We start from the raw sequence: 24,526 nt of genomic DNA, 5'->3' as shown, positions 1-24,526 counted from the left end.
GGTAACAGGCGCCCGGACAACGGTCCCTCGGGCGCACCTGTTTCTTACCTGGGGACCCTCTGGGACCTGACGCTGAACTCACCAATTGGACGCGCAATCCAGGTGAGCACCCTGCGGCGTAGGGCCAGCGCCCCGCCCCCGTCGCCCTGGTTACGAGCCCCCGCAGCTCGGCGCCCTCACCACCTCGCCATTCTCGCGAGAACCCGGAGTCTACGCCCTACCCCATTTCCGGGCTTTGCCTCACTTCCGGGCGCCGTGCCACCTCCGGACGCCTTATTTCCGGGCGCGCCTCACTTCCGGCTCCTCCGGCTCGGCCGCCCGGTCCTCATGCTCCCGGCGCGGCGCCTGCGGGGAGTGGAGGTGAGTCCAGGGGCGGATACCGGACCTGCCGCCCGCGCCCACCCCGGCGGACCCTCCGCCCGACCCCGCGCCCGGTGGGTCCCCGGCCCACTCCCCTCCTCTGCCCCTCCCGCCCCGCCTTCGCGCGCGTCCTCCTCCCCGCAGGTCCCCTCCCCGGGCCGGGGGCGGGGCGGGGGCAGCGCGGGGCGGGCCGCCGAGGTGGCCGGGACCCGCCCGCAGTCTGCGGCTCCGGACGCGCTCAGCGTGTCCTTCCGCTGTCGTGTGTCCGCAGGACAAGTCACAGATGAGGAAGGCACCGCACTAGGCGCCCCAGTCATGGCAGCTCCGTGGAAGAGCGCTCTGCTGCTGCTTCTGGCATCTCAGGCTGTCTCCTCGTTGAACGCCTCTGACGAGGAGGAAGTTCCAGAAGAATGGATCCTTCTGCACGTTGTTCAGGGTCAGATAGGAGCTGGGAATTACAGCTATTTGAGGTTAAATCATGAGGGAAAGATAGTTCTTAAGATGCAGAGCTTGAAGGGTGATGCGGACCTGTATGTATCCGATAGCACCCTGCACCCGAGCTTTGATGACTACGAGTTACAGTCTGTCACTTGTGGCCAGGACGTGGTTTTCATACCAGCGCACTTCCAGCGCCCCGTGGGCATAGGGATTTATGGACATCCATCTCACCACGAGAGTGAATTTGAAATGAAAGTGTATTATGATACAACGATCGAACAGCACCCCTTCGGTGAGACTGCTTATTCAGACGGTACAGATACGAGTCGGAAGCAGGCTTATGCTCCAGAAGATGCATCTCAAGAAGAGGAATCTGTTCTTTGGACGATATTAATTAGTATTTTGAAATTGGTACTTGAAATTCTTTTCTGATTCTTTGAACATACTGTGGAGTATAATACCCTTAATCTGTGAAGCTGAGTGCAGTTCGCTGTGAACCTAGCTACTTGTACCTGGTTGGAATTCTGGTTACCTTTCCTAGATGGGGGATGGAAAAATAAAGCCATACAGTTTTGTTACCTCAGTCACCCCAGAAGTATGAACAGCATCAAGCACGATATTTATTTTCTCTCTAAACATCAAAATTCCTGTAAAAGGAATGTGCATAATAAAATGTTTAAACCCCATTTTGATTAGTTTGTCAGGTGACTAAACATGATTGCAGTGACTTACGAAGTTACAAAGTGTCAGCGTTGAAGAGTTAACTAAAAGCAAGTCTGAAATGTAATGATTTCTCCACAGTTGCCTGAGCATGGACTAAAGTCCCATGCCTACACCCCAAGCAGGGACAGCACCTCCTGTCCAAACGGCATTTCCTGGTAGGCAGGTCCCAGTTAAAGACAGTTCTAAACCCAGCTGCACCAAATCTCATCAGGTCATTTGTAATTTTATCATCTTGGGCTCCTATTAAAAGTCTTCCGTTATTAAATAACTTTGCTATGCTACCTACCCATGGTAGACAAGAAAGGCTATAGATTAGGAAAATTTCATGAAAATAATAGTAACTTTTAGGCTAACGGAGTAATAAAGTATTTCAAATTAAGCTGCATGATATTACCACTGAATTTCTGGAAAGAGAGTACTAAGATAAAGCCCTTTTGGAAGATGGAACTATTCTTCTGCCTGAAATTGGTTTCAAGGGTAAGAGTAGCTTATAACAAAATGAATGAACTTGCAGATTTTAAGCACACAGTTTCAGAAATCTTTTATTGGCATAAAAATGAGAATGTTGTAAATTGGCACCAAATACTTCATTTAAATGCACGTTACAGTATTGGGGTCAAAACCTATCCCTCTTTGCTGTTCTTCCCCCTTCTGCCCACCTTCCTGGGTGTTGGGGGGGCTTGCTGACAACAGGCACAAATCCAGCGACCTAGGAGAAAAATTGTTAGTTAATACAGGATGGAATTTAACTTTTTAGGACTGAATTTTAAACCCAGTTAGCTCTCCTTCTTTAGCAACGGCTACTGATAATCCTCACTGGATTTCTGGTGGGACGGGCACTAACGAGTTCCTTAATTTAAGGAGAAAAATGCAAACTTCCCTTAAGGTAATCAGTGTCATCAATGCCCTGTGAAATGCACAGGGGGAAGGAAGGGGTCATGGGAGGAACTAAATGGTAGGGACCTTTAAACAGTTAAAATCCTTTCTGAAATTCAAACACTATCATACTCTAAGAGTTCAAGCATACAAATCCCAATATAAAACCTGTTACTGACTTTCGCTTAGTTTCAGCCTGTTCTGCTCAGCGGCAGCTGTGCGCTCCTGGCATCCTCTCAAGTGCTGGTGTGCTGCAGTCACACAGCACTGTAAAGTGTGTCAAGTATCTGACGGCATTGTGATGAGCTCTACAACATACTTGATCTCAATCACTGAACAACTCTGAATAATTAAGTTGCTTGCATCTCAACAAATCCCAGGAAACCTAGGCATATATTTTATAAAGTATGAGACAGTGTCACCCATGCAAATAAGTTCTAAAGTTACACAATTATGTGTGTAATGTTTTAGTCCGATTACTGTAATTTATTCTTTGATTCTGTGTTCATTCTGAAGTTACCTGGAATTGTTATGCTGCCTCAATTTACAAAAATCTGGTTTAATATGTATAAAGGCATAGCAGTCATTTTGTTAAGTTTCTAAATGACTTATAAAATCAAGGCTTTGAAACAAATTGATGCTACTCCTTTAGCTATTTCAGTAGAACACTGGCTCAATCTATATACACTGAGCTCTACTTCCAAAACTTATAGGCAGTCTGATATCTCACTTGTCCTTTAGTCAGCTTGTCTAAGGATGAAAAACAGGTGGACATGACCACAGCTTTGGTCACTTCTTGTGAATAAAAGGATCTCCAGGCCCTTCAGGTGATTATGGTGTTTATGCAGCCTCAAAAAAAAAAAAAAAATGCTGGAAGAGTCCCTTCACTCAAAGATAACATTCCTTCTTTTTTAATCTTTACCTGATGGAATAGCACCAAGGCCCACACAAAAAGTATGATAACCTCTGTCACACACATCACAGAACATCATTTCTTCTTCATGGTGGGGTTGTCCACATATAATGCAAGTCTTACACTCCATACACTGCCATGGGTAGGTCTTAATCATAGAAACAAGCTCCATGGTCATATCCAGGCAAGAAGGATGGCCTAAACCAAAACCAGTATTAGTTGTATTTCACACAAGAATTTGTAACTTAATATGGCATAATAAAATGCTAGTTTGCTTGGACGTCTCAAGAATGGCTACAATGTTTAACTGCCAAAGAGGAATGAAAACACACAAAGTCGAAAAAAATACATGGACTTTATATATTTGATGATTCTTTGGTTCAGGTCTAGCTGACAACTAAGAATCCTAGTTTTCGAAGCAACAAATAGGGTGGTTAAAATGTGAAGACATGTCAATACTTACCACTGTTATCACACTGGGAGCAGTGTATAAGTGATTCAGCCTTCCCTTTCTTGTTGGACTCCTTACCCTTCAGACAAATTCCACATAGAGCATTTGGAATGACCTTTGGCTGGAAGGGTAGAAGAGGGCTATAAATTCATGCCAGAAGAACTTACTATGGGTTCAAAAGGAATTATCACTGTATTGCCTTATCTTTACTCTGGTTAACTTGCTAATGAGGACCTTCTTGAAGGACATAACCTGACATGAATCTGCCTTCAACATACAACAGCCTACCGACTAAAGCCTTAGATTTCATTTTTAAATTTTGTCAATGGCATGATCTCATGTTAGGATTAGATATAGCATTCTACACTCCCTACATGCCCAGTAAGATCTGTATAATGAACTGGAAGGGAAGACTAATACATTGTCAAGCTGCAGTATTAACTGAAAGAGAAAAATCCAAGTACTGAGTGACCATTACACGGAAGTTTTAGGCTTGTTCCCAAAGAGAAGACTCCATTGTAAGCAGCTTATATGCTCATTTTGTTTAAAAAACCTGATATTCTCCAAAGTTGCAAAACTAGATCTGTAAAATCTAAGTTACAAAATCAATGTTTTAACATTTTTAATTGCAAGATGTCTCAGCATACAATCGTGCGCAAAAAAGGTTTGTCGGAATCCCGAGTTGTGTCATTATTCCCTTTGCATATCTAATACATTAATAAAAGAGCCTATATTTAAGAGAAAAAGCATTCACTATGACATACAAAACATGAAAGAGAAAAGTAGTTCTCAGACAGGCAAAATATGAAATTATCACTTAAAAGTATGCAGACACCCTGTTTTAAGTACCATTCATTTTTCAGATTAAAAACAGGCACTATCCAATGAAGGCATCTGGGCTTTAAGAAAACACTTGGCAACACATGGAAAAGAACAAAGAAGAAGGTTCACTACACCTGAAACTGGGAGGGGAAAGGGGACATTGGAAGATCACAGCCTTGACCGTGGTAACATGATATTCACTGGCTCCACATGAACATGGGGCAGTGGTAGGAAAGGAGAGCAAGCCGGGGCCAGGTAGGAAATGGGGGCCGGGGGCATGTTCACTCACTCATTCACTCATTCATTCATTCATTTATATAAAAACTGGGAGAAAAGGCATTTTAAGTAGAAATATTGTATTTCTGTTTAATACAACCCAGCCAAATGCATCTTATGTTTCCCTTTCCTAAGTTACTGAACAAAAGAGGAGCCTAAACAAAATTCCAACTTTGCATATTGTATTATTCCAGCTTTGAAATGTCTCACTGCCACCTTCAAAACCTGCACAGCCTAATTTGTTCTTAATTCTTTAGGTTTTTTTTTTTTATTTTTTAAATTATCTTTCTCTACAAAAGATGACAGAGGCATTCAAAAATAATTTTTGGCTTATTTATTTAAAAAAAGTCAACCTTATACATAAATATTATAAAAACAATAACTCTAAACAATCACAAATGTCTCTACAAAATAATAAATATCATGGAAGTTAAAACATACATATAAAACTTTACTGTTGACTATTCTACATCTCCTGTATATCTTTATACCCTGCTCCCCAACAAAAGGATAGTGTCACATGCTCAAACCTCTTAAGTCTTGCAGTGTAGTTACCCTCTGTTGTTACTGCTACATTCTAAGCATAAAAGGTTCTCATTGTGTTTTCTCATACCTAAATAAAAAATAGCTAGGAAGTGCACTTCTATGATCCAAATTCTGGTTCGGTTATGACCAAATCTGTAACCGCCATAATATACAGCAGAAAGCTACCTCTCAATCCACCAAAAAAAGAAATATCTTTTGGTTATGGTACCTGCACTAAATGTAAAAGATACACTTATTTAATACTTATAGTTCAAGTTAGATACTGGCATACTAAGTACTTTAATATTTTTCAGTAAAGTCAAGGAAGTAACCACACAGTATTGAAATCTAAATCAAGAACTCCTCATAGGAGATCCTTTACAAAAAATCAAAAAGAATAAAACACAAAGCTAGTCATTCACATTCTAGAGCAGTTCAAGTTCTACAATCATTAAAGTATACATTGAACACCTATGATAAAAGGGATACCAAGAAAATTCTAGGTTTACTTCTAAGCTTAAAATCATAATGTTTTGTTAAACCACTTAAAATTTTTCTTACCCAATAGTCTTCATCTTGATGAAAAGAGGGAGAGACGGGTGGAGAGGGAGGGAGAGGGAGAGAGACAGAGAGAGAGACAGAGCTTTGCAGCATTTTCTATGATGATGCCACAGCTCAATATAAAAAAATACTTTGTTCACTCAAGCACTCTCGAGCTCTCTCAGAAGCCACACTGCTCACATCGAGGACTGTACACGTCGGGTACCAATCGCTGATTGGGAAGCTCGTCTCTCGGGCTTTGCAGTGGTGTGGAGGAAGGGAACAGTGTATGGAACTCTCTGAAGGTTAATGAACGGAACCCTCCATACATGTCTGATGGAGACAGCCCTACTTCGTAACAGCAGAACATCAAAATTTCACTACTGACGAGAAAAAAATAATCTCCCTAAGAGTTCTCAGCATCTCAAATAAAAGGCTCACAATACACTTATTTTCCTGCTTGAAAAACAACCAAAGATAGTGAGACTTTCATGTTAGCATTAATATAGCATAGATTTTAATTATATACTTTTAACATAGGCCTGAAACCTAATAATTATGCTGCAATTTCAGGTTAATGTAACCCAAACAATACTGTCCTACAAGATTAAGGGCAAGCACTAGTGAATCTTATTAAGCAAGACATCAAATACATTATAATTTTTCTTAACTCCCATATTTTAAAACATATTTATATATATGACCTTCAGCTTAAAGTACCCTAATATTTAGGCACATCTTGGCTTATTAATACTTTTCATAGAGAGGTTAGCTTTTAATAAACATGTTCACATTAATGTATTGTCTAGATACTGGTTGTTCCAAACTTTGAAATAACTGAAACATTTTTAGGTACTAAAAATATTCACAGATTATAAAATGTGCATTCTGCGTATCGACTCCCTTGAGTACTACCAATTTAGGTTAATCAATTCATTTCTTCTACCTTAAATCAATGATAGCATTGAATAGTTCTTCATTTTCAGCCTCTAAACATCTGTTTCAGTATTTTTTCTTTTTTAACCCATGATTAATCCAGGCTTACTTTCTGAAAGGTCTATGTAACACTGACAGTGTGCTTTGAGCTGCAACTCCCATTCCAAGCTCTTCCAGGACCAGAAGCACACTATTTAGCAAACACAGCAGGCTAACTTTCCAAAATTTAATCTCTGGAGTTCATTTGCTTTCAATTATTAAGCATTAATTTAAATCTTTAGTTTAAAACAATTAGATTATGTATGTAAAACAAGGACAAAAATCACATGGCTGCAGCCTAGTGCAGCCGTCCTTGCTGAATGAAGCTGGGCTGAAAAAATATATACTTGAAAGCTGATGACATTTTCTGATTAGGCATTTTCTAATTAAATATGGAATATGCTAATTTGTGAAGTTGCTTTTTTACTTCAGGAAAAGAAAGGCAATGGACTGTTAGCAGGGCTCTGCTTAGGCTGAAGGGACACTGGCCAGCGCCCACTTGAACCCGTGCTTCTGGATTATACACCACAACCCTGACCTGACATACACAAGTGTTCAGCAACTCCGCTCAGCAAAACTTTCTGATCAACTTACTCTAAAATGCTCCTTCAAAACACCTTCATAACCACATAACAAGCATACTGATACATGCCAAACTGAAAACTGGGTATTCTACTGTTACCACTCAAAACATAAAACTTGCAGCTAATTCTACTCCTTTTATGATCCTCTTATATCCCATACATGAATAAGGCTACTCATCTCTCACCCGACCCTCTGAGGGGAAGGGGCAGACGGAAGGAGGAAATGATCAAAATAACCCTATTGCTGACAGCATGCTACCTGACTGAGAATAACCGGATCAAAAAGTTAACAAGTGCATCTAAGCCAAACTGCCTGCTAGATAATGTGTAAATCCTTGTCACAGAACTGCACAGGCTACCTGCCAAGGTTAGGCTGAAAGCCACCACAATGTAGACCAGTTTTACTGTTTTCCACCAGAGGCTTAGCTCAACGTGGCCAGTGAGTGGACCCAAGAGTTCCTAGACTGAACCCAGATGGCTCTTAGTGAAAGGCACTGCAGAAATGCAGCCTGGCCTAGGGGCTCCCTCCCCACTGCATGGCTCAGCGGGCCCAGCTTCACCAGTACCAGGGCACTTTCAGCGTCAGACCATGATGCTTTTTAGTCTGAGGGAACAAGTATAAAGTTCTGCCTATTAGACCACTCCTTAAAAACCCATACTTGCCTGGTTATTATTTAGAAGAACAATTGTACATATACAGAAAACAGAAGCTGAACCATAGCCACAGTGATAGAAAAGCCACCAAGAAGATAAAGCAAAAAGGAAGGGAGGCCGACAGAGGGCACACACCACAGAAGAACAGCTAGTGAAGTGCAGCAGGCAGGAGCTCCACGACTTTGAAATTCAAAGTTAAAATATTTCAGGGAGAGAGGCTGGTCAGGAAGGAAGCTGAGTCAGGGGCTTTTTTCTTCTACCTTGTACCCAGGAACTGACTTGGACAGTACAGAACGTTTGGAAGCATCTTTTCGTGGAGGAGCAGCCTTGTCCCTGGACCTCTGTCTTCCCTGCAGAGGCTCCTCCTGGCCTTCAGGAAGGCCTTCCCCCTCAGACACGTTGCCAGAGGAGCTGTCCTGCAAGCCAAAGGCACAAACAGAGGTTCCTTGGAACTCATGCAGATTTGAAAACTACAGAATATATCCAAGAAAAGTTTTAAAGTTCCATCAATTCAAAAATAAAAAGATAATTCTCATCTACGAAAACATTTTCCAGTGTGAGACTGAAAGAAGTCATGGTAAGAATCATTTATCCATCTTACGTTATAGCTAGTTCCATTTATATCAGCAAGTACCTTAATCGACTTTGTTTTCTGACCTAAGTCAACAGTAACACAATTATCTACTTCAGCTATTATTACACGACACAGCTTCAACACCATTTTACCATGTCACAAGGGAGCATATTTGTTTCACACAAAAATATTCTTTAAAAAAGAAACTACTTTAACCAAGTGTGGGTATTTTTACTGAGTAATAAAGGTTATTAAAGAAGTTCTTCAAGCCCACACCTGTAACTTCCTAATGTTAAACTAGGCAGAGGGCCAATATCGTCAAGTATTTACAACAGTATCAGACATATTGTACATGTTCAAAGTTTAGGAGTTCAATAATCACTTAATTCTTCATTTTTTCATTTAAAATTTTCTAATTAGAATAAAAATGTTACATTCATATAAATTATGAAAATTATAAAAGACCAGGTTATCCATAACCACCCTGGTAAATATCCTGAGACAACGCCTGGGAACGTGATGTATCTCTTTTCTAGTTACGTGTTTGTACAGATACCCAGATTCACACACTAACACACACACATCCTACCTACATGTGTGCCCTCATTTTTTAAAACACAAACACGAAGCTGAATTACATTGTATGTGTGTGTGCATCTGCGTTTTAATATTTTTAAGTGTTATGTGCATTTCATCACATCATTAAATATTCTTGGAACTGCATTTCTACCATGTAAATGTAATATATAACCCACTGTGGACATGACAGTTCTAATTTCTGCTATAGAAAATAACACTCCAATGGACATTTTTTCATTGGATTTTAAATTTTGTTACCATCTGATCAGGTTCTTTGGATAAATTCTATTAGTGTATTTGCCAAGTCAAATTCCATGGAAGTTAAAAATCTTGGTACAGACTGTGAAAACACTTTCCCAGAAAGCTGTATTAACCAACACTCCCACTAGCAGTGTAGGAGAGTGTCAACTTCATCACACCCTCGTCACAACACAGCACCCCTGTACCAACGTGACGGAAGACAAGCAGTGTCGTCACTTTAGTATCTGAAAAGCATCTTACTTTAATGCGACATGTATCAGTAAATATGTTTTAGAAGCGGTTAGTGACAAAGTGTAGTGCCTATTAATGCTAACACAACCCCACGTTCAGGTCGGCTAGAAAGATATAAACCGGCCAGCTGCTTAATATGCCATGCTAAATAAAAATCAAACCCCTGACTACTGTTTTCTTTGTTCTCCTTCAGTTCCACAGAGCACATCAACTTCCCAACTGTCCTGCAATTGCATTTTGCTACAAAAAAAAAAAGTCATGCAGGAAAACCTAACTAACAGCACAACATGTTGGTAACCTTAACATTATCCTAGAAGAGGCCGAAGACTATTAATTAAGCAACAGGAGCACAAGTTAATGTGCTCCCCCTAACCCAAGACGGTTAAGCATAAGATCGTAAACCAATGTCTAGTACCCTGCCTAACCTGCTCGTGAAAACCAAACAGGGGCAACTTTAAGGACAAAACTTACCAAAGGCCACACACAGATAGTCCGTATCAACACACACAATCAATAACTTTTCCTGATGGAAGCTTCTGGAACTTATATGCAACTGTCCTTTTTCAAAAAGAGGGTAGTGATACAAGTTCAATTTAACACTCCAGGAAAGCTACCAGCAAAAGTTCAAAGGAAAAGGAGACACCTCCTACTGAAGATAAACGTTCTCACCGAAGTGCCTTTATTTTTCCGTTTCTCATCACCTCGACCATCTTCAGCATCATCTGAATCACCATCGCTATCGAGAGCAGGGAGCTCAGGATCCAGGGGGGGCTCATAAAGTGCTGTGTTTAATGGCAAATACCGCAGTTCATCTGGCGAGTACCTATAGTTCAGAGAGAAGATTTTCAGTTTTCGTTTTTTTTTTTTTTTGGCTGTGCCGCACGGCTTGCGGGATCTTAGTTCCCCAACCAGGGAGAGAACTGGTTCCATCCCATGCCCGTGCCTGTGCCCCCTGCAGTGGGAGCTCGGAGTCTTAACCACTGGACTACCAGGGAAGTCCCCAGTTTTCCTTTATTGTTAAATATATATGGACTAATTTTGAACTACGATAATAGCCTTAATATTAACCACAAATACTTTTGAAAAATGATTAGAGGCAATAAATACTTTTTTCATTTTGGTACTCAAATAGGGGTAAGGAATAAAAAAAAGCCTAAACATTTTTTCACCAGTCTAAGAGTATAAAATGTATATTTGATTCTTGTTATCAAAAGATTATGTCTCTCTCCTTTACCCTCAACACCCTCCCCCCGCAAAAAATGTCAGCAGACAAGGATGAAACTGTGGCAATACAGAATCCTGCCTGAGCACCTCCATCCTCCCACTTTCCTGAGTCCTCACTGCCTGTGCACTGCTGCTGCTTCACCTGTAAAGCAGGTATGGTAACAAGTCCACCTCACAGAGTGAACGTGAGCATCAAATAAATTAACACAGGTAAGTCACGGCGGTGCATGGTACAAGATACCATTTAAGAAACAAAATGTCCAGCAACAAATTATTTTAAACCAATTTGTGAAGCATGTATTCTAACAAATGTAATCATCTCTTTTATCTGAAACTAGGGATCGGCAACCCCTTCCCCAGGTCAGTCAGCACACGGCCCGCGGATGACGTCCGAGCCATCCCCACAGGATCGCACCATCCTGTGGCGGCTATGATCTCGGAACCTCAGTAGGGAGAGGACACTGGATCAGCATCCTGCTCACCTAAGACGTCACACCAAAAAGCACAGGGGTTGGGACACAGGCCTATCACTCAATAATGTGCTTTGCCCAAAGTGAGAAAATGAAAATTTGCTGACCCATGATTTAAGTTTGACTTTCAAATAGTGTGATTGTATAGTCTATTTTTTTAAATTTTATTTATTTATTTATTTATTTTGGCTGTGTCGGGTCTTTGTTGCTGCGCATGGGCTATCTCTAGTTGTGGCGAACGGGGGCTACTCTTCGTTGAGGTGCGCGGGCTTCTCATTGCTGTGGCTTCTCTTGTTGTGGAGCATGGGCTCTAGGCACGTGGGCTTCAGTAGTTGTAGCACGCGGTCTCAGTAGTTGTGGTTCTTGGGCTCTAGAGTGCAGGCTTAGTAGTTGTGGCACATGGGCTTAGCTGCTCCACGGCATGTGGGATCTCCCCGGACCAGGGCTCGAACCCGTGTCCCCTGCATTGGCAGGCGGATTCTTAAGCACTGCACCACCATGGAAGCACGTATAGTCTATTTTAAATACTACTGTCTAAAGAATATTCGCTATCCTAGAAAGCATAAGGTTTTTTATGAAGTAAAAGCTGAGATTTTGACACAAGTGACGCTGTGGGCCCTGTTTTCAGTTATATCCAGGTTGGAAAGGAGAGACAAGCAGCGTTCTTGCTACAGGAACGGAAGCAGTGGCAGGCCAGGGTAGCAGAAGCTCCCAGGTGGCCATGCCTCCCCACAGCCACTCTGTGCCTTCCTTCACGCCCTCTACATCTGTGAAAATGCAGACGCCCAGGCAGAAGGTCTGGGGGCGTGCTTGAGAGTCTGCATTTCCAATAAGCTTCCACATGACACCAGCAATGCTGGGCCATGGACCATACTTTAAGGATGGAGGTCTGGAGAACCCCTGGCACCTGTCCACAGAAACACAAACAGGTGGGCAGTGAGATGGCACCCCAGGCTTTGTCAGCAGATGTTCAAGTTCTGTAAAGAGCATTCTTCACCACAGAACCATAGAAGATAGAAAAGACTGATACAAATCTTATACATCTTATGGTGATGCTTATAGAGCTAAAAACTTCTAGAAGACAAACACAAGGCTTTGAAGTCCCTCACCAACACTGATGTTAATGGTAAAAAAAAAAAAAAAAAACCACTAAGTACCTTTTGTAATATTCCTGGAACTGTCCAGGGATGAGGGCCACCGGGTAAGAACTGACCTTGGTTCTCTCTGTCGGCAACACTTTGTACTTCCCTTGAGGCACCTGGATAACCTGGTTTAACACAAAGAGAAAGACACACCCGACTCCATGCGAAGAATCAAGGCTTTAGGAAAACAGTTCCCTCTTGCTCTCTACCCTGTTTCTCCCCCCAAAAGCTAAAAATATAAGAGACATTAGGAGCTATGACCTAAGGGGGTTGGTATTCCTAGTTCTAGTGAGTTCGTCTGGCTGTTTACCGTGGCCATCATTTCTGAGGAAAGGCAGTGTGTCTGCTCACCACTTAAGGGCTACTTATAAAACCTCTGGGGCTCAACGTCCTCATCTATGAAACGGAAATAGTAAGTTTTAACCTCATGTGGTAAGGGTGAGAAGTACGTGAACTACTATGGAAGTCTCTTATACCTACCCCTGGGACACACAAGGATGCTATACAGCTACTAGACTCCTTCAGTAGCATGCCAACCAAAAAGCAAGAGACATATCACACACACGCAGAGAAGTGAAGCAAACAGTATCAGGCACATTAAAAACGACAGCTTTGGTTCTGGGGAAGAAAAGGACATACTGCTGGTACAAAACATTACGGTAAAGGTGTTCAGTAGCCTACAGTAAGAAGCAATTAGCGAGGTTCAGGGATTAATAAATGTAAGAGATCCTACATGTGTCTGTAAGTCAAAATAAGCTCTTCTTTCTTCCATACGTTCCCGGTTTAAATTGCTGTTAAATTCAGCTGCTTTTTTGGCAGCTTTCTTAATGTACTCAGGCACTTTGCTGGCTTCAACTTTCTGAGTATTCTGTTGTTGCATTTGCTGAAATAAAAATATTACAGTTGGAAGTCACATCTAACTTTATAAAACGTCATTCCCCCAAACCAACACGGTGGTCACCTAGATACTTACAGAATATTCTTTATAGTGATCTGTAATTCGTTGGCGCTCTTTTTCTTGAAGAATGACAGAATATTCAGCATGTTTGGCTGGATATTCTTTTATCATTAAATCAATTACTTCATCACTGCGCAATGCTGTTAAGCCTGTTTCAGACCAAAGAAAAGGTCAAGAAGCTTTTTCAAGGCTAAGTGAACATACCACTTTTCAAAATTTGCTTTTCCTTCAAACTACTCTACATTTAAGAAGTTTTCCAATAGTCAAAGCAAAATAGTTTAATACATTCAAAAATAATAAAAAATAATACTCATAATACAAAGTCAAACAATTAAAAAGAAATAGATTACCAAAGTTGCAAAGGCAAATAAATCAATTTTTCAACCAAAACTTTTTTAAGATTCTACATACTATATATAAACATATATCCCTTTACTAGAAACAATTGCTAAATAATGACACACACTAACCACTGGCAATCAACATGGGACACCAGAGGAGAAAAAGACTTTTTCAATATACTTCAGTTCTTAGTCTTCAAATTTGATATACTAGAAATATTATAGAGTCAATTCAAATTTCACCAAAAGCATCAGCACACACACATAAGTCACACAGGCAATTTCTGAAACTCATGGTATCAGATTATACCAACTGCTGAGATGAACTCCCATGGTTTTATATTAAAAAGTTGCCTTAATATATTTATGAAGGGAAAATTACAAATAAAGCAGGGAGATAGATAACTATACATAACTAAAAATTGAGCAAAATTTGCCTTTTAAGAGACAAGGACCAATACTTTTAAAAAGTACTGTACAAATTTTGCACACAAAACATACACACACTTTGACACTTCTGTTAAAGTTATTAGAAAATGATATTGTTATAAAACATCATTCTCTTTTGTATTTTAACAATAATCAAAAATGAAGTTAACAGTTTAGCATTTAAATAATTCAATCTATTTATTAATTCTGTAAAATATTTTGGGAAAGAGAATAAATACTCATCCGGTATCGCCTAATTAATGTTCATTACCTAGAGTGCACTGTGTTTCTGTAATGACATTCAGCTCTCTCAGGTACAGTTTCTCCTTATGAGACAAATCTCGTCGCTCTAAATCTCCAAAAAAAAAAAAAGAATAAAAGACTATCAAAAATAGTCTTTTGCATTTGTAAAACTTTTAAAAGCTTAAAAACCTTTAAAAAATGTTTAAAGTTAAAATCTTCATGGATTTAAAAAAGTATTCCCTGTTACATATTCCAAACATTATTAAAAGACTACACAAAAAAGCTTACAAATTAAAAAAATGAAAGTTAAAACTGAAAACAGAGTAATCCAAAGCCAGAAGGCAAGACAAATAACTGTATTAAACTAGCTGACGAAACACAGCCTCTCCAAGTTCAGATATAGCTGATGTGGCTACCTCCATCCCTAAGGCCAAGAAGCAACAGTCAAGAAACAAAGCCCTTAGTTCATTCATGTGGCTACAAAATGATTTCTCCCTGAAGTTTTTCCAGGAAATTCATCTTCCTCATTTTGCTTGTAAATCAGTTTACAAGACATAAGAGAGATGCTGAACGAATGAAAGCTGCAAATAAAAATCAGCCAGCAGACGAATATAAAACACGTTATAAACAATCCGTACTCACGTATTCAGCACTTGACAACCTATCAACGAGAATTACTATTAGTTAAAAGCTAGATTTAATCTGTTATATAAACTAAAACTTAATACCTGGATATTTCCGTTTAAAGGAGGTCACACCCAAATATTCACTGACTTGTTCCTGAAGCATATAGTATTCTCCTGTTTCATCAGGCGGCCATTTGTACTCTATCAAATTTTCTGCTGGATAGTAGCTAAAGCTAAGCACAGAAATATATATTATGCCTTAAATGTAGCTTTTATAACACTTTAATCATTTTTGTTTTAAAGGATATTCATTTTTAAACATTTTTGAGAATATGTTTTAAGGATTTGGAAAAACTATTTTAATTATTTAAATTCTCAGTCTTCTATGATTTTGTAATACAAAGAAGTTCTTATGATTTCATGTGCATCAATGAAATTACAAAAGAGGTAGAGATAAAAGAAACCACCATCTGGAATACCAAAGCAAAAAAGTACACTGGAGGACTTCCCTGGTGGCACAGTGGATAAGAACCCGCCTGCCAATGCAGGGGACACAGGTTCGATCCCTAGCCTGGGAAGATCTCTTCCCACATGCCGTGGAACAACTAAGCCCATGAGCCACAACTACTGAGCCTGTGCTCTAGAGCCCACGAGCCATAACTACTGAGCCCACATGCTGCAACTACTGAAGCCCGCATGCCTAGAGTCCATGCTCTGCAACAAGAGAAGCCACCGCAATGAGAAGCCCGTGCACCGCAACAAAGAGTAGTCCCCACTCACTGCAACTAGAGAAAGCCCACGCACAGCAACAAAGCCCCAGCGCAGCCAAAAATAAATGAATGTTTTTTAAAAAAAAGTACACTGGACATAACATTTTCCACATATCACAAAGAACAAAGTCTCACAACTGTCAGGAACAAAGGCAACGTTTTTTAGCTTTTGCAAATCGGGGTAGTGATACCAGTTCTCAATTCTTTCTCATGGGTTAGCACCCATAGCCACTATTTCATGCACCCAAAGGATAAAGTAATCAACTTCTGTTTCCCATCTTCTGTTCAGTGAGTCACAAACAGCAGAGAAAGCAGAACTCTAAGAACCCATTTCTCAATAAACTGAACTATAAAGCACATAGACTCCACATACCCAGTGCACTGCAGATCAATCCCCAATCCTGAACAGTAAAGACTACAAATGTCTGGACCTGGACCAATGCAACCTCTGAATTTCATCAGTGGATAATACAGGCAGAATATAACACCATGTTATGCATCTATCCAATTAAAAGTAACAGGCAAAAGAACAGTTTTCTCAAAAGTGGTGCTAGGAATTTGGACAACCAAATGCAAAAGTATGAAATTGAACCTTTACCTCATATCACACAGAAAAATTAATTAAAAAATGGATGGACGACCTAAATGTAAGAACTAAAACTAGAAAACTCTTGAAGAAAACATAGGGGTAAATCTTCATGATCTCAGATTTAGCAATGGATTCTAGATATGAATCCACTGCTAAATCTGAGCAGTGGATTCATAGCATGAGCAACAAGAGAAAGAGTAAATAATTCGGACTTGAGCAAAATTAAAGATTCTGTGTATCAAGACACTATCAACAGAGTGAAAAGTCAACCCACAGAATGGGAGAAAATATCTGCGAATCATACATCTGATAAGAATGTCTAAACAACAACAACAAAAAAACAATTTAAAAATGGGCAGAAAACTTGGACAGACATTTCTCCAAAGATATACAAATGGCACATGAAAAGACGCTCAATTTGACTGGTCATTATGGAAATTCAAATCAAAATCACATCAAGATTCCACTTCACACCTTTTAGAATGGCTGTTATCAAAAAAAAAAAAAAAGGAAATACAACAAGCTGGTAAGGATGTGAAGAAGTCAGAAACTTTGTACATTGCTGGTGGGAATATGAAATGGTGCATCCACCGTGGAAAACAGTTTGGCAGCTCCTCAAAAAGTTAGACATAGAATTGCCATGTGACCCACCTGTTCCATTCCTAGGTATATACCCAAAGAAGTCTGAACAAATATATTTATACACCAATGTTCAAGGCAGCATTATCCACACCAGCCAAAATGTGGAAACAACCCAGTGTCCATCACCAGATAAAGAGATAAACATAAGATAGAGTATAATTATAGCAATGGAGTATAATTCAGCCTTAAAGAGGAAGGAAATTCTAGCACAAGCTACAACATGAATGAACTTTGAAGAAATTATGCTAACCAAATTAAGCCAGACACAAAAAGACAAACGCTGTATGATTCTATTTACATGAGGTAACTAGAATAGGCAAATTCATAATGACAGAAAGTAGAATGGTGGCCGCCAGGGGCTGGGGATACGCGAAATGGGAATTTTATTATGTAAAAGTTTTGGAAGTGGATGGTGGTGATGGTTACACAACACTGTGAATGTAATTTATGCCACTGAATTATGCACTTAAAAATAGTTAAAATGGTGAATTTAAGTGTATTTTACCACAATAAAAAAATTTTTTTTTAATTGCACTAAGTAGCAAAAAGCAACTTTGCTGTCACGTTGTAAAACACAATTAAAAACATTCTACAATCTTTAATAATTGCCTTTGCCAGGGCTGGGGGATGGGGAGCAGGGAGCTAATGCAGAGAAAAGACAAGTACCACAAAAAACATTATTAAGCAATAAAATGACAGTACCCAAGATCCTGACTGGAAGTGTCACAGCTCCTAGAGCTATCTCCTGAGCCCATTCGCCTCCTTTTGGAAGGTTGGGTCCCATCATTTGAATTATCTTCATTATCATCCTAAACATTTAAAAGATTCAAAAGATAACAAGACAAATAAATAAGGAAAGATTAATTATGTATCCTCCCAGACTTGCTAGAAGGCTCAACTTAAAGGCTTTCTAAGGACTATACAAATGTTAACGTCCTACTCTAATTAATGAGGGACAAGAATCTGGAATGGGCAAGATCTGGGAAAAACTAAAAACTAATCTTCAATACAAATCAAAGTAAGAAAATTTTCAATTAACTTGTAAGTCTAAATCTACTTTTGCTTTCTTACCAAGAGGTTACAATGCCTCCTGCTTTAGAGAAACACATAAAATTGCTGCAATACTCTGAAATTAAAGCAAATCCTCCTACCCTAGCTAGGATAAAAATGTACGGATCATGTAGTGTTTAACTCAACTTATAGCTGGTTTACTGGACTATTCTAACTGGCTACTTTAGGTACTTATATCCCTGTGAAAAGGGGACACAAAAGGACTGAAAACAGACGATCAATCCTGTCAATTTTTTTTCTTACATTGCAAAAATTTAGCAAAAATATACCCTAATAAGAGTCATCAATCTATATAACACCACACACTACCTCCCAAAAAGGAGAGGCTTAAAAAAAATTTTAAGCGACATCTTCCACTACGTGACAATATGAAGAGCTGTTAAGTTAGGCCGTTTCATTGAGGCAATGAATGATGTTATCAAGTGTCGGGAAATTAATTTAATCGCATATTAGTTAAGACTTTAAAAAAATAGATTAAAAAATAAAATCAAGGTAATGTAGCTTCCTAAGACAATACAATTTTGTTAAATACCACGGTTCTAAGAATACAGAGGTAGTAAGTATGTTGGTCAAGCATGCCAAAGCTGGACTGCCTGGAATCTTACTGGGCACTGCCCTTCACGGGCTGAGTGGTTATCCTCTGTGATCAGCTCCTTATCTGTAAAACTGGGACCCTAATACTGCCTCCAATACTTGGCTAATGTAGAGATTAAATGAGTTAATACATGGGAAGCCCTTAGAGCAAGGCCTAGCGAACAATTAAGTGCCCAGTAAAAGTTAGTTAATATGATTATGATGATATGATTATAAAGTGTTAAAAGGCTCCACCTGGGCTTCCCTGGCAGCGCAGTGGTTGAGAGTCCGCCTGCCGATGCAGGGGACGCGGGTTCGTGCCCCGGTCCGGGAAGATCCCACATGCCGCAGAGCGGCTGGGCCCGTGAGCCATGGCCGCTGAGCCTGCGCGTCCGGAGCCTGTGCTCCGCAACGGGAGAGGCCACAACAGTGAGAGGCCCGCGTACCGCAGAAAAAAAAAAAAAAAACTCCACCTGTTAGGAATTTACTCAGATTCTTTACCAAATAGCAAAAAACGGGGAATATTCTCCTCTTCAGTTCTTACAAAATAAGCATTCAATTGAAGAGCTCTGCATACTCCTATAAAGAAAAGCAACCAGGTAGGAGATGGAGAACAGTCTAAATCCATTCTCCAAAAACTTACACATAACAGTAATTCTCCCAAGTGAAACATTTCATATTCAATAAGCATTCGAGTATCATTTATATTTTACTTGCTTCTGAGCACTTTAAGGATTTTAATATCCATTGAAGCACATTTCCCTTGGCTAAAAAATTTAGACACTCAAAAAGAGACAAAAAGTTAAAAATGCGAAGTCCTCAGAAAAGCTGAAACCACAATTTCACAAGTAGTGTTTGAATTTACTATTATAAATTCTAGGCAAATGTGCTATTACATAAGGTGAACAGCAATATATACCTCCTAATATTATGATGGAATACAATTAAGTTGAAAGAACTTCGCTTGCAACCTCGATATTGACCCAGAAGTCCTAAGCTTTAAGGCTGCCGAAATCTCCCATATCAGCTATCTGCATTTCAGAGTCACAGGCGGCTCCCACCTTGGGATTAAACCCGTTTCTGGGGGTCCCACACTTGCTTCAGACACGCTCCTGCAGCTGGGCCTGGACTCGGGGGGCCCCGCCGCACGCAGGCCAGGCTTCAGGTTCTGCGAGCACAGCTGCGTGGAGACCCACCGCTGTCACCGGTCGGGGCACCTGAGGGCCCTCGTGCACAGAGGACCGCACAGGAGGGGCTCCTGGCAGGGGCTGCCTCGCCAGAGGACCGAAGAATCGTCCCTATGCCAACGCTGACCCCGAATCAGCGAAGACAAGGGTCCTCGGGGTTCCGGTTCCCATCACGTTGCAATTCCAACTTTTCACTTACAGCTGAAACACTGGGGTTGTACAACTCATCGCTCCATTGGAACCTTCTGTCACAAACTAGTAAACTAACTTTGAAAACAAAATGTTTTAATGCACGACATCCTACCGCTCATGTCGATTCCTCTCCACTCCTCTCGGACTTTAAAACACTAAGTCTGTTTTACTTCCTTAAAACAGTGCGAACTACAAAACTTGAAAACAAAAAAGTCGGCCTGAAAATAACAACGGTTATTTGTTCTCAAACCAAGTTCATTAACGGGCTGGCTTGTTTTTCCACTGGAACACATTTCTGTTTTTTAGGAAGAGCTCAAATATTTCAGAAAGATACTCCTCAAATGAAGGAGCTTTTAAAAATACAGCATCCCAGACTAACGTGAAGAAAACTCTCTCCGTTTCTGAGGAAAGTTTTATTTCTACGCGGAGCAGAAAGTCCCCGGGGGACGTGCTCAGAAGCTCCTTCGGCGCAGAAACCGCCAAAAAGACTTCGGACCGAGGCCGACTCGCCCCCGCACCGCGCGGGGCTCCGCGACTGCGCCAGGGCTCGGTGGGCCGGACGGGCCAGCCCGACGCCGGGTCCCCGCCGCCCCCTCACGGCCTCCTCACGGCCGCCACCCCCGCCCCCGGCCCGAGGCCGCCCCCAGGCCCCCGGGCCCGAGGCGCCGCCGCCGGTCCGCCGCTCCTCACCTTCGGGGACTGCGCTCCGGGGGTGGCCGGGTCGCTGTCGCACGGCCGCGGGGACAGCGCAGCCCCGGGGCCGCCCGCCGCCGCCATCAGCCCGAGCGCCCCGCGCCGCCGCCTCCGCCGCCTCCGCCGCCTCGTCCCGGCCGCCGCTGCCGCCGCCGCCGCGCGGGCCGCCCGCCGCCCGGGCCCCGCCCCCTCCGCCCGCCCGCCGCCCGGGGGCCGGCCCCTGCCTCCACGCGCCCCGCGGCCCGCCAGCGCCGCCGCCACCGCCATGGCCGCCGCCAGCGCGCCGCCCGCCGCCGCCGCCGCCGAGGACGCCGCCCGCCGAGCCCGCCGCTGTGCGCGCCCGCTGGGCCCTCTGCTCCCTCGGCCGCCGCCGCCGCCGCCCGCCGCGCCCGCTGCCGCTGCCGCCGCCGCCGCCCCCCGGCCGCTGCCCTCGGCACCGCGCGGCCCTAGCCCGCCGCTACCCCGCCTACCGGCCGCCGCAGCCCGGCGCGCTCCGCGGCCCCACCTCCCGCCGCTCCCCTCGGCCCCCAGCCCCGCCCCGGCCCGCCGCCCTGGGCGCGCTCGCCGCCGCCCCCTGCCCGCCGCCCCCGGCCCAGCCCCTCACACGTCAGCCCTCTCCTCCCACCTCGCCCCGCCCGGGGCTCCCCGCCCCTCCCCCTCCTCCTCCATCCCGAGGGTCCCTCCCCGCCCCTCCCTCCCAGGTGTCCGCGCCCCTGTCCCCACCCCCTCCCTCCTGGGGCTTCCCTCCCCTCCCTCCCCTCCCTCCCCTCCCTCCCCTCCCCTCCCCCTCCTCCTCCTTTCTGAGGGTCCCCGTCCCCTTCTCCCTACAGGGGTCCCTCTCCCGCCTCTGCCCTCCCCTCCCTCCCGGGGTCTTCGCCGCCCCGCCCCCTCCTCCTCCTCCTCCTTCCGGAGTCTTCACCCCCATCCTCTTCCTCGTGGGGGTCCTCTCCCTTCCGGGCGTCCTCTCCCTGCCGGGGGTCCCTCCCCAACCCCCCTTCCCGGGGGCCTCGTCGCGGTGGACTGTGGGAGCCCTGCCTCATCTCCCGGTGTTCCCGGTTCCCAGTCGCTGCCCGTCGTCCGCCTTTGTTCTCTGCTCGCGGCCTCGAGCTGTCTGGGGCTCCTGAACCACCTGCCATGGAATGTGTACTTTCCAAAGACATCCTCAGCTTGCTTTCATTTGAAAAGTTTATCCACATTCACCTCAGTGCGTGCGGAAATCATAAAACTTACAAGTTCACGTTCGACTTCGTTGGGATGTAGCTGCTGCAGCAGCTCCCACCCAAGACGGGAGAGCGAGCCTGCGGAGAGGGAGGACAGCGCTTCCGCAGCGGAACATTTGGGGAGTATACTGGCCTCCGCTGGATTCTGCCTCGCTTTTTCTGGCTGCATAGCCTAGCCGATCATTTATTGAATCTTCAGGGTTGTTGTAAAGTGCGTACAATGGTAGACCCATAAAAGTCACCAAGAAAGAGACCTATTTTATTTGAACTGAATTTATTATTAATCCGAGTTCTTAGGCTTCACCTGGTCACTTTTGGACTTCACCAAAAATTAAAAGAAAAAAACAAAGTAACTGAACCTTAAAAGAACACGAGAGACAGCTGTGTTAAGATGACAATGGTATATGACCCAGCAATCCCACTACTGGGCATATACCCTGAGAAAACCATAATTCAAAAAGAGTCATGTACCACAATGTTCATTGCAGCTCTATTTACAATAGCCAGGAGATGGAAACAACCTAAGTATCCATCATCAGATGAATGGATAAAGAAGATGTGGCACATATATACAATGGAATATTACTCAGCCATAAAAAGAAACGAAATTGAGCTATTTGTAATGGGGTGGATGGACCTAGAGTCTGTCATACAGAGTGAAGTAAGTCAGAAAGAGAAAGACAAATACCGTATGTTAACACATATATATGGAATTTAAGAAAAAAATGTAATGAAGAACCTAGGAGTAAGACGGGAATAAAGACACAGACCTACTCGAGAATGGACTTGAGGATATGGGGAGGGGGAAGGGTAAGTTGTGACAAAGTGAGAGAGTGGCATGGACATATATACACTACCAAACGTAAAATAGATAGCTAGTGGGAAGCAGCCGCATAGCACAGGGAGATGAGCTCGGTGCTTTGTGACCACCTAGAGGGGTGGGATAGGGAGGGGGGAGACGCAAGAGGGAAGAGATATGGGAACATATGTATATGTATAACTGATTCACTTTGTTATAAAGCAAAAACTAACACACCATTGTAAAGCAATTATACTCCAATAAAGATGTTAAAAAAAAAAAAAAAGATGACAGTGGTGCCAGAAATGTGTTAAAGTTGACCTCTCAGCAGACGCTTTGTATCTGAGAGTGTAGATGACTTGTTTTATGGCAACAGAGAAGATTCTTGGATTTAGAATGCAAGATGGCTTCCCTTTCCTTCATTATTTTCGCTTACACTCAGCAGACAAGTTTGGAAAGATAAGACAAAGGGATTGTTTCTAGCCCATCACGTTGACACAAAGGACCTCCTTTGACTCTCCCAGCCCACCCTTTCCTGGCTTCTCCACTTGCATCAGATCAGAGATGGCATCACCAACAACTCAAGACTCACAAGCTGCTGCTAATCTAGACTTTGCTTTATCTCACAACCTCAGTCAGAGCAGCTCCCCATTTCCCTGTCAAAAGCCCACTGAAGAAAATGGCCTAATTGTCTGAATGAGCCAAGAAGAACCAACATCTTTCCCCCAAATTCCCTCAACTGATCCAGACCCTCAGTTAGATTCTCTGGATAGAGTTTAATGTTAAATATATATTTGTATATTCAGTTACTTGGTTCTACTCATGTCCCTTGGGTATTCTGTCTTTAGATCAAATACAAAGTTAAAACTCTTCATTCCAAGTCAATAAACACTGATTCAGCCTTTCAACATGAAAGGTAAGGCATAATATTAAGGTGGCACTGTGCGGATTACAATCCCTGCACATAGGCAGTTTCAACACTGAAAGAATATGATACAAATATACAGTTGTACTTAAGGCAATTTAGGTGTGTTGACTGAAAAAAAATGCACAACCTAGAAGTTTAGAGTTACGTTTTATTCGGTGGACATTCTGAGGACTTCAAGCCCAGGAGACAGGATTCTCAGATCACTCTGAGGGACAGCTGCGAAGAGGCAATGGGGGAGCCAGGATATACAGGTGTTTTTGCAACAAAGACCTGGTAGTCGGAACATCAAAAGATCACTGTTATTTAAAGAAAACCAGATATCTCAAGTTAAGGAATTTAGTACTTTTCTATGTATGGGAAGATGCAAGAGTTTGAGCTCACTGAAAGCATTCCTTTGATGTGCACCTCAGCTACTGGGGGCCAGTATCCTGTGTTTTCTCATCCTGAGTTTCTTCAGGGTGCACTGCCGGGGTGGGCGGGTGCTTCAGCACCTGACTGCGGGATGGTGGGGCATCCTGCCGCCATCCTGAGTTCCCCCAGGGCCGACTGTCGGGTGGCCATAACGTGATGGCTTGCTGGCTGCAACATCCTTTGTTTACTGATACGGCAGGCGACATTTTTCGTTCACAGGTGGGAGAAAATTTACT

General features: G+C 42.8%; 3 protein-coding genes across 4 annotated transcripts in view; 1 reads left to right on the top strand and 2 right to left on the bottom strand.

The window, feature by feature from the left end:
- The window catches only part of WDR27 (WD repeat domain 27), a gene marked incomplete at its 3' end in the record, with an annotated part of 47,103 nt that extends 46,999 nt beyond the window's left edge, over positions 1-104 (bottom strand). The window contains 1 exon segment of the mRNA XM_082855446.1: positions 49-104.
- A 178-nt stretch (positions 105-282) lies between these two features.
- LOC309971905 (UPF0669 protein C6orf120 homolog) lies at positions 283-1,474 on the top strand. The gene is made up of 2 exons (XM_082855322.1): positions 283-360; positions 632-1,474. The coding sequence occupies exon 2, from the start codon at positions 676-678 to the stop codon at positions 1,228-1,230; it is 555 nt and encodes a 184-aa protein (XP_082711448.1). The 5' UTR covers positions 283-360; positions 632-675; the 3' UTR covers positions 1,231-1,474.
- A 577-nt stretch (positions 1,475-2,051) lies between these two features.
- PHF10 (PHD finger protein 10) lies at positions 2,052-21,067 on the bottom strand. Of its 2 annotated transcripts, none has more exons than XM_082855687.1 (12): positions 20,930-21,067; positions 17,919-18,025; positions 15,318-15,448; positions 14,618-14,701; positions 13,592-13,725; positions 13,352-13,501; positions 12,634-12,743; positions 10,452-10,605; positions 8,398-8,553; positions 3,774-3,882; positions 3,320-3,508; positions 2,052-2,230 (listed from the first exon to the last, which is right to left on the bottom strand). In XM_082855687.1, the coding sequence occupies exons 1-12, from the start codon at positions 21,014-21,016 to the stop codon at positions 2,145-2,147; spliced, it is 1,497 nt and encodes a 498-aa protein (XP_082711813.1). In that variant the 5' UTR covers positions 21,017-21,067; the 3' UTR covers positions 2,052-2,144. The 2 variants fall into 2 exon arrangements, with proteins under 2 accessions (XP_082711813.1, XP_082711814.1); XM_082855688.1 differs by having other exon boundaries at positions 14,618-14,695; positions 20,930-21,043.
- Between the last annotated feature and the right edge of the window lie 3,459 nt (positions 21,068-24,526).

Source organism: Leucopleurus acutus (genome assembly GCF_964270905.1).
Source record: "Leucopleurus acutus genome assembly, chromosome: 15".
Classification (NCBI taxonomy): Eukaryota; Metazoa; Chordata; class Mammalia; order Artiodactyla; family Delphinidae; genus Leucopleurus; species Leucopleurus acutus.
Note: the sequence above shows the minus strand (reverse complement) of the source record. Positions and strands in the feature narration are given on the sequence as shown.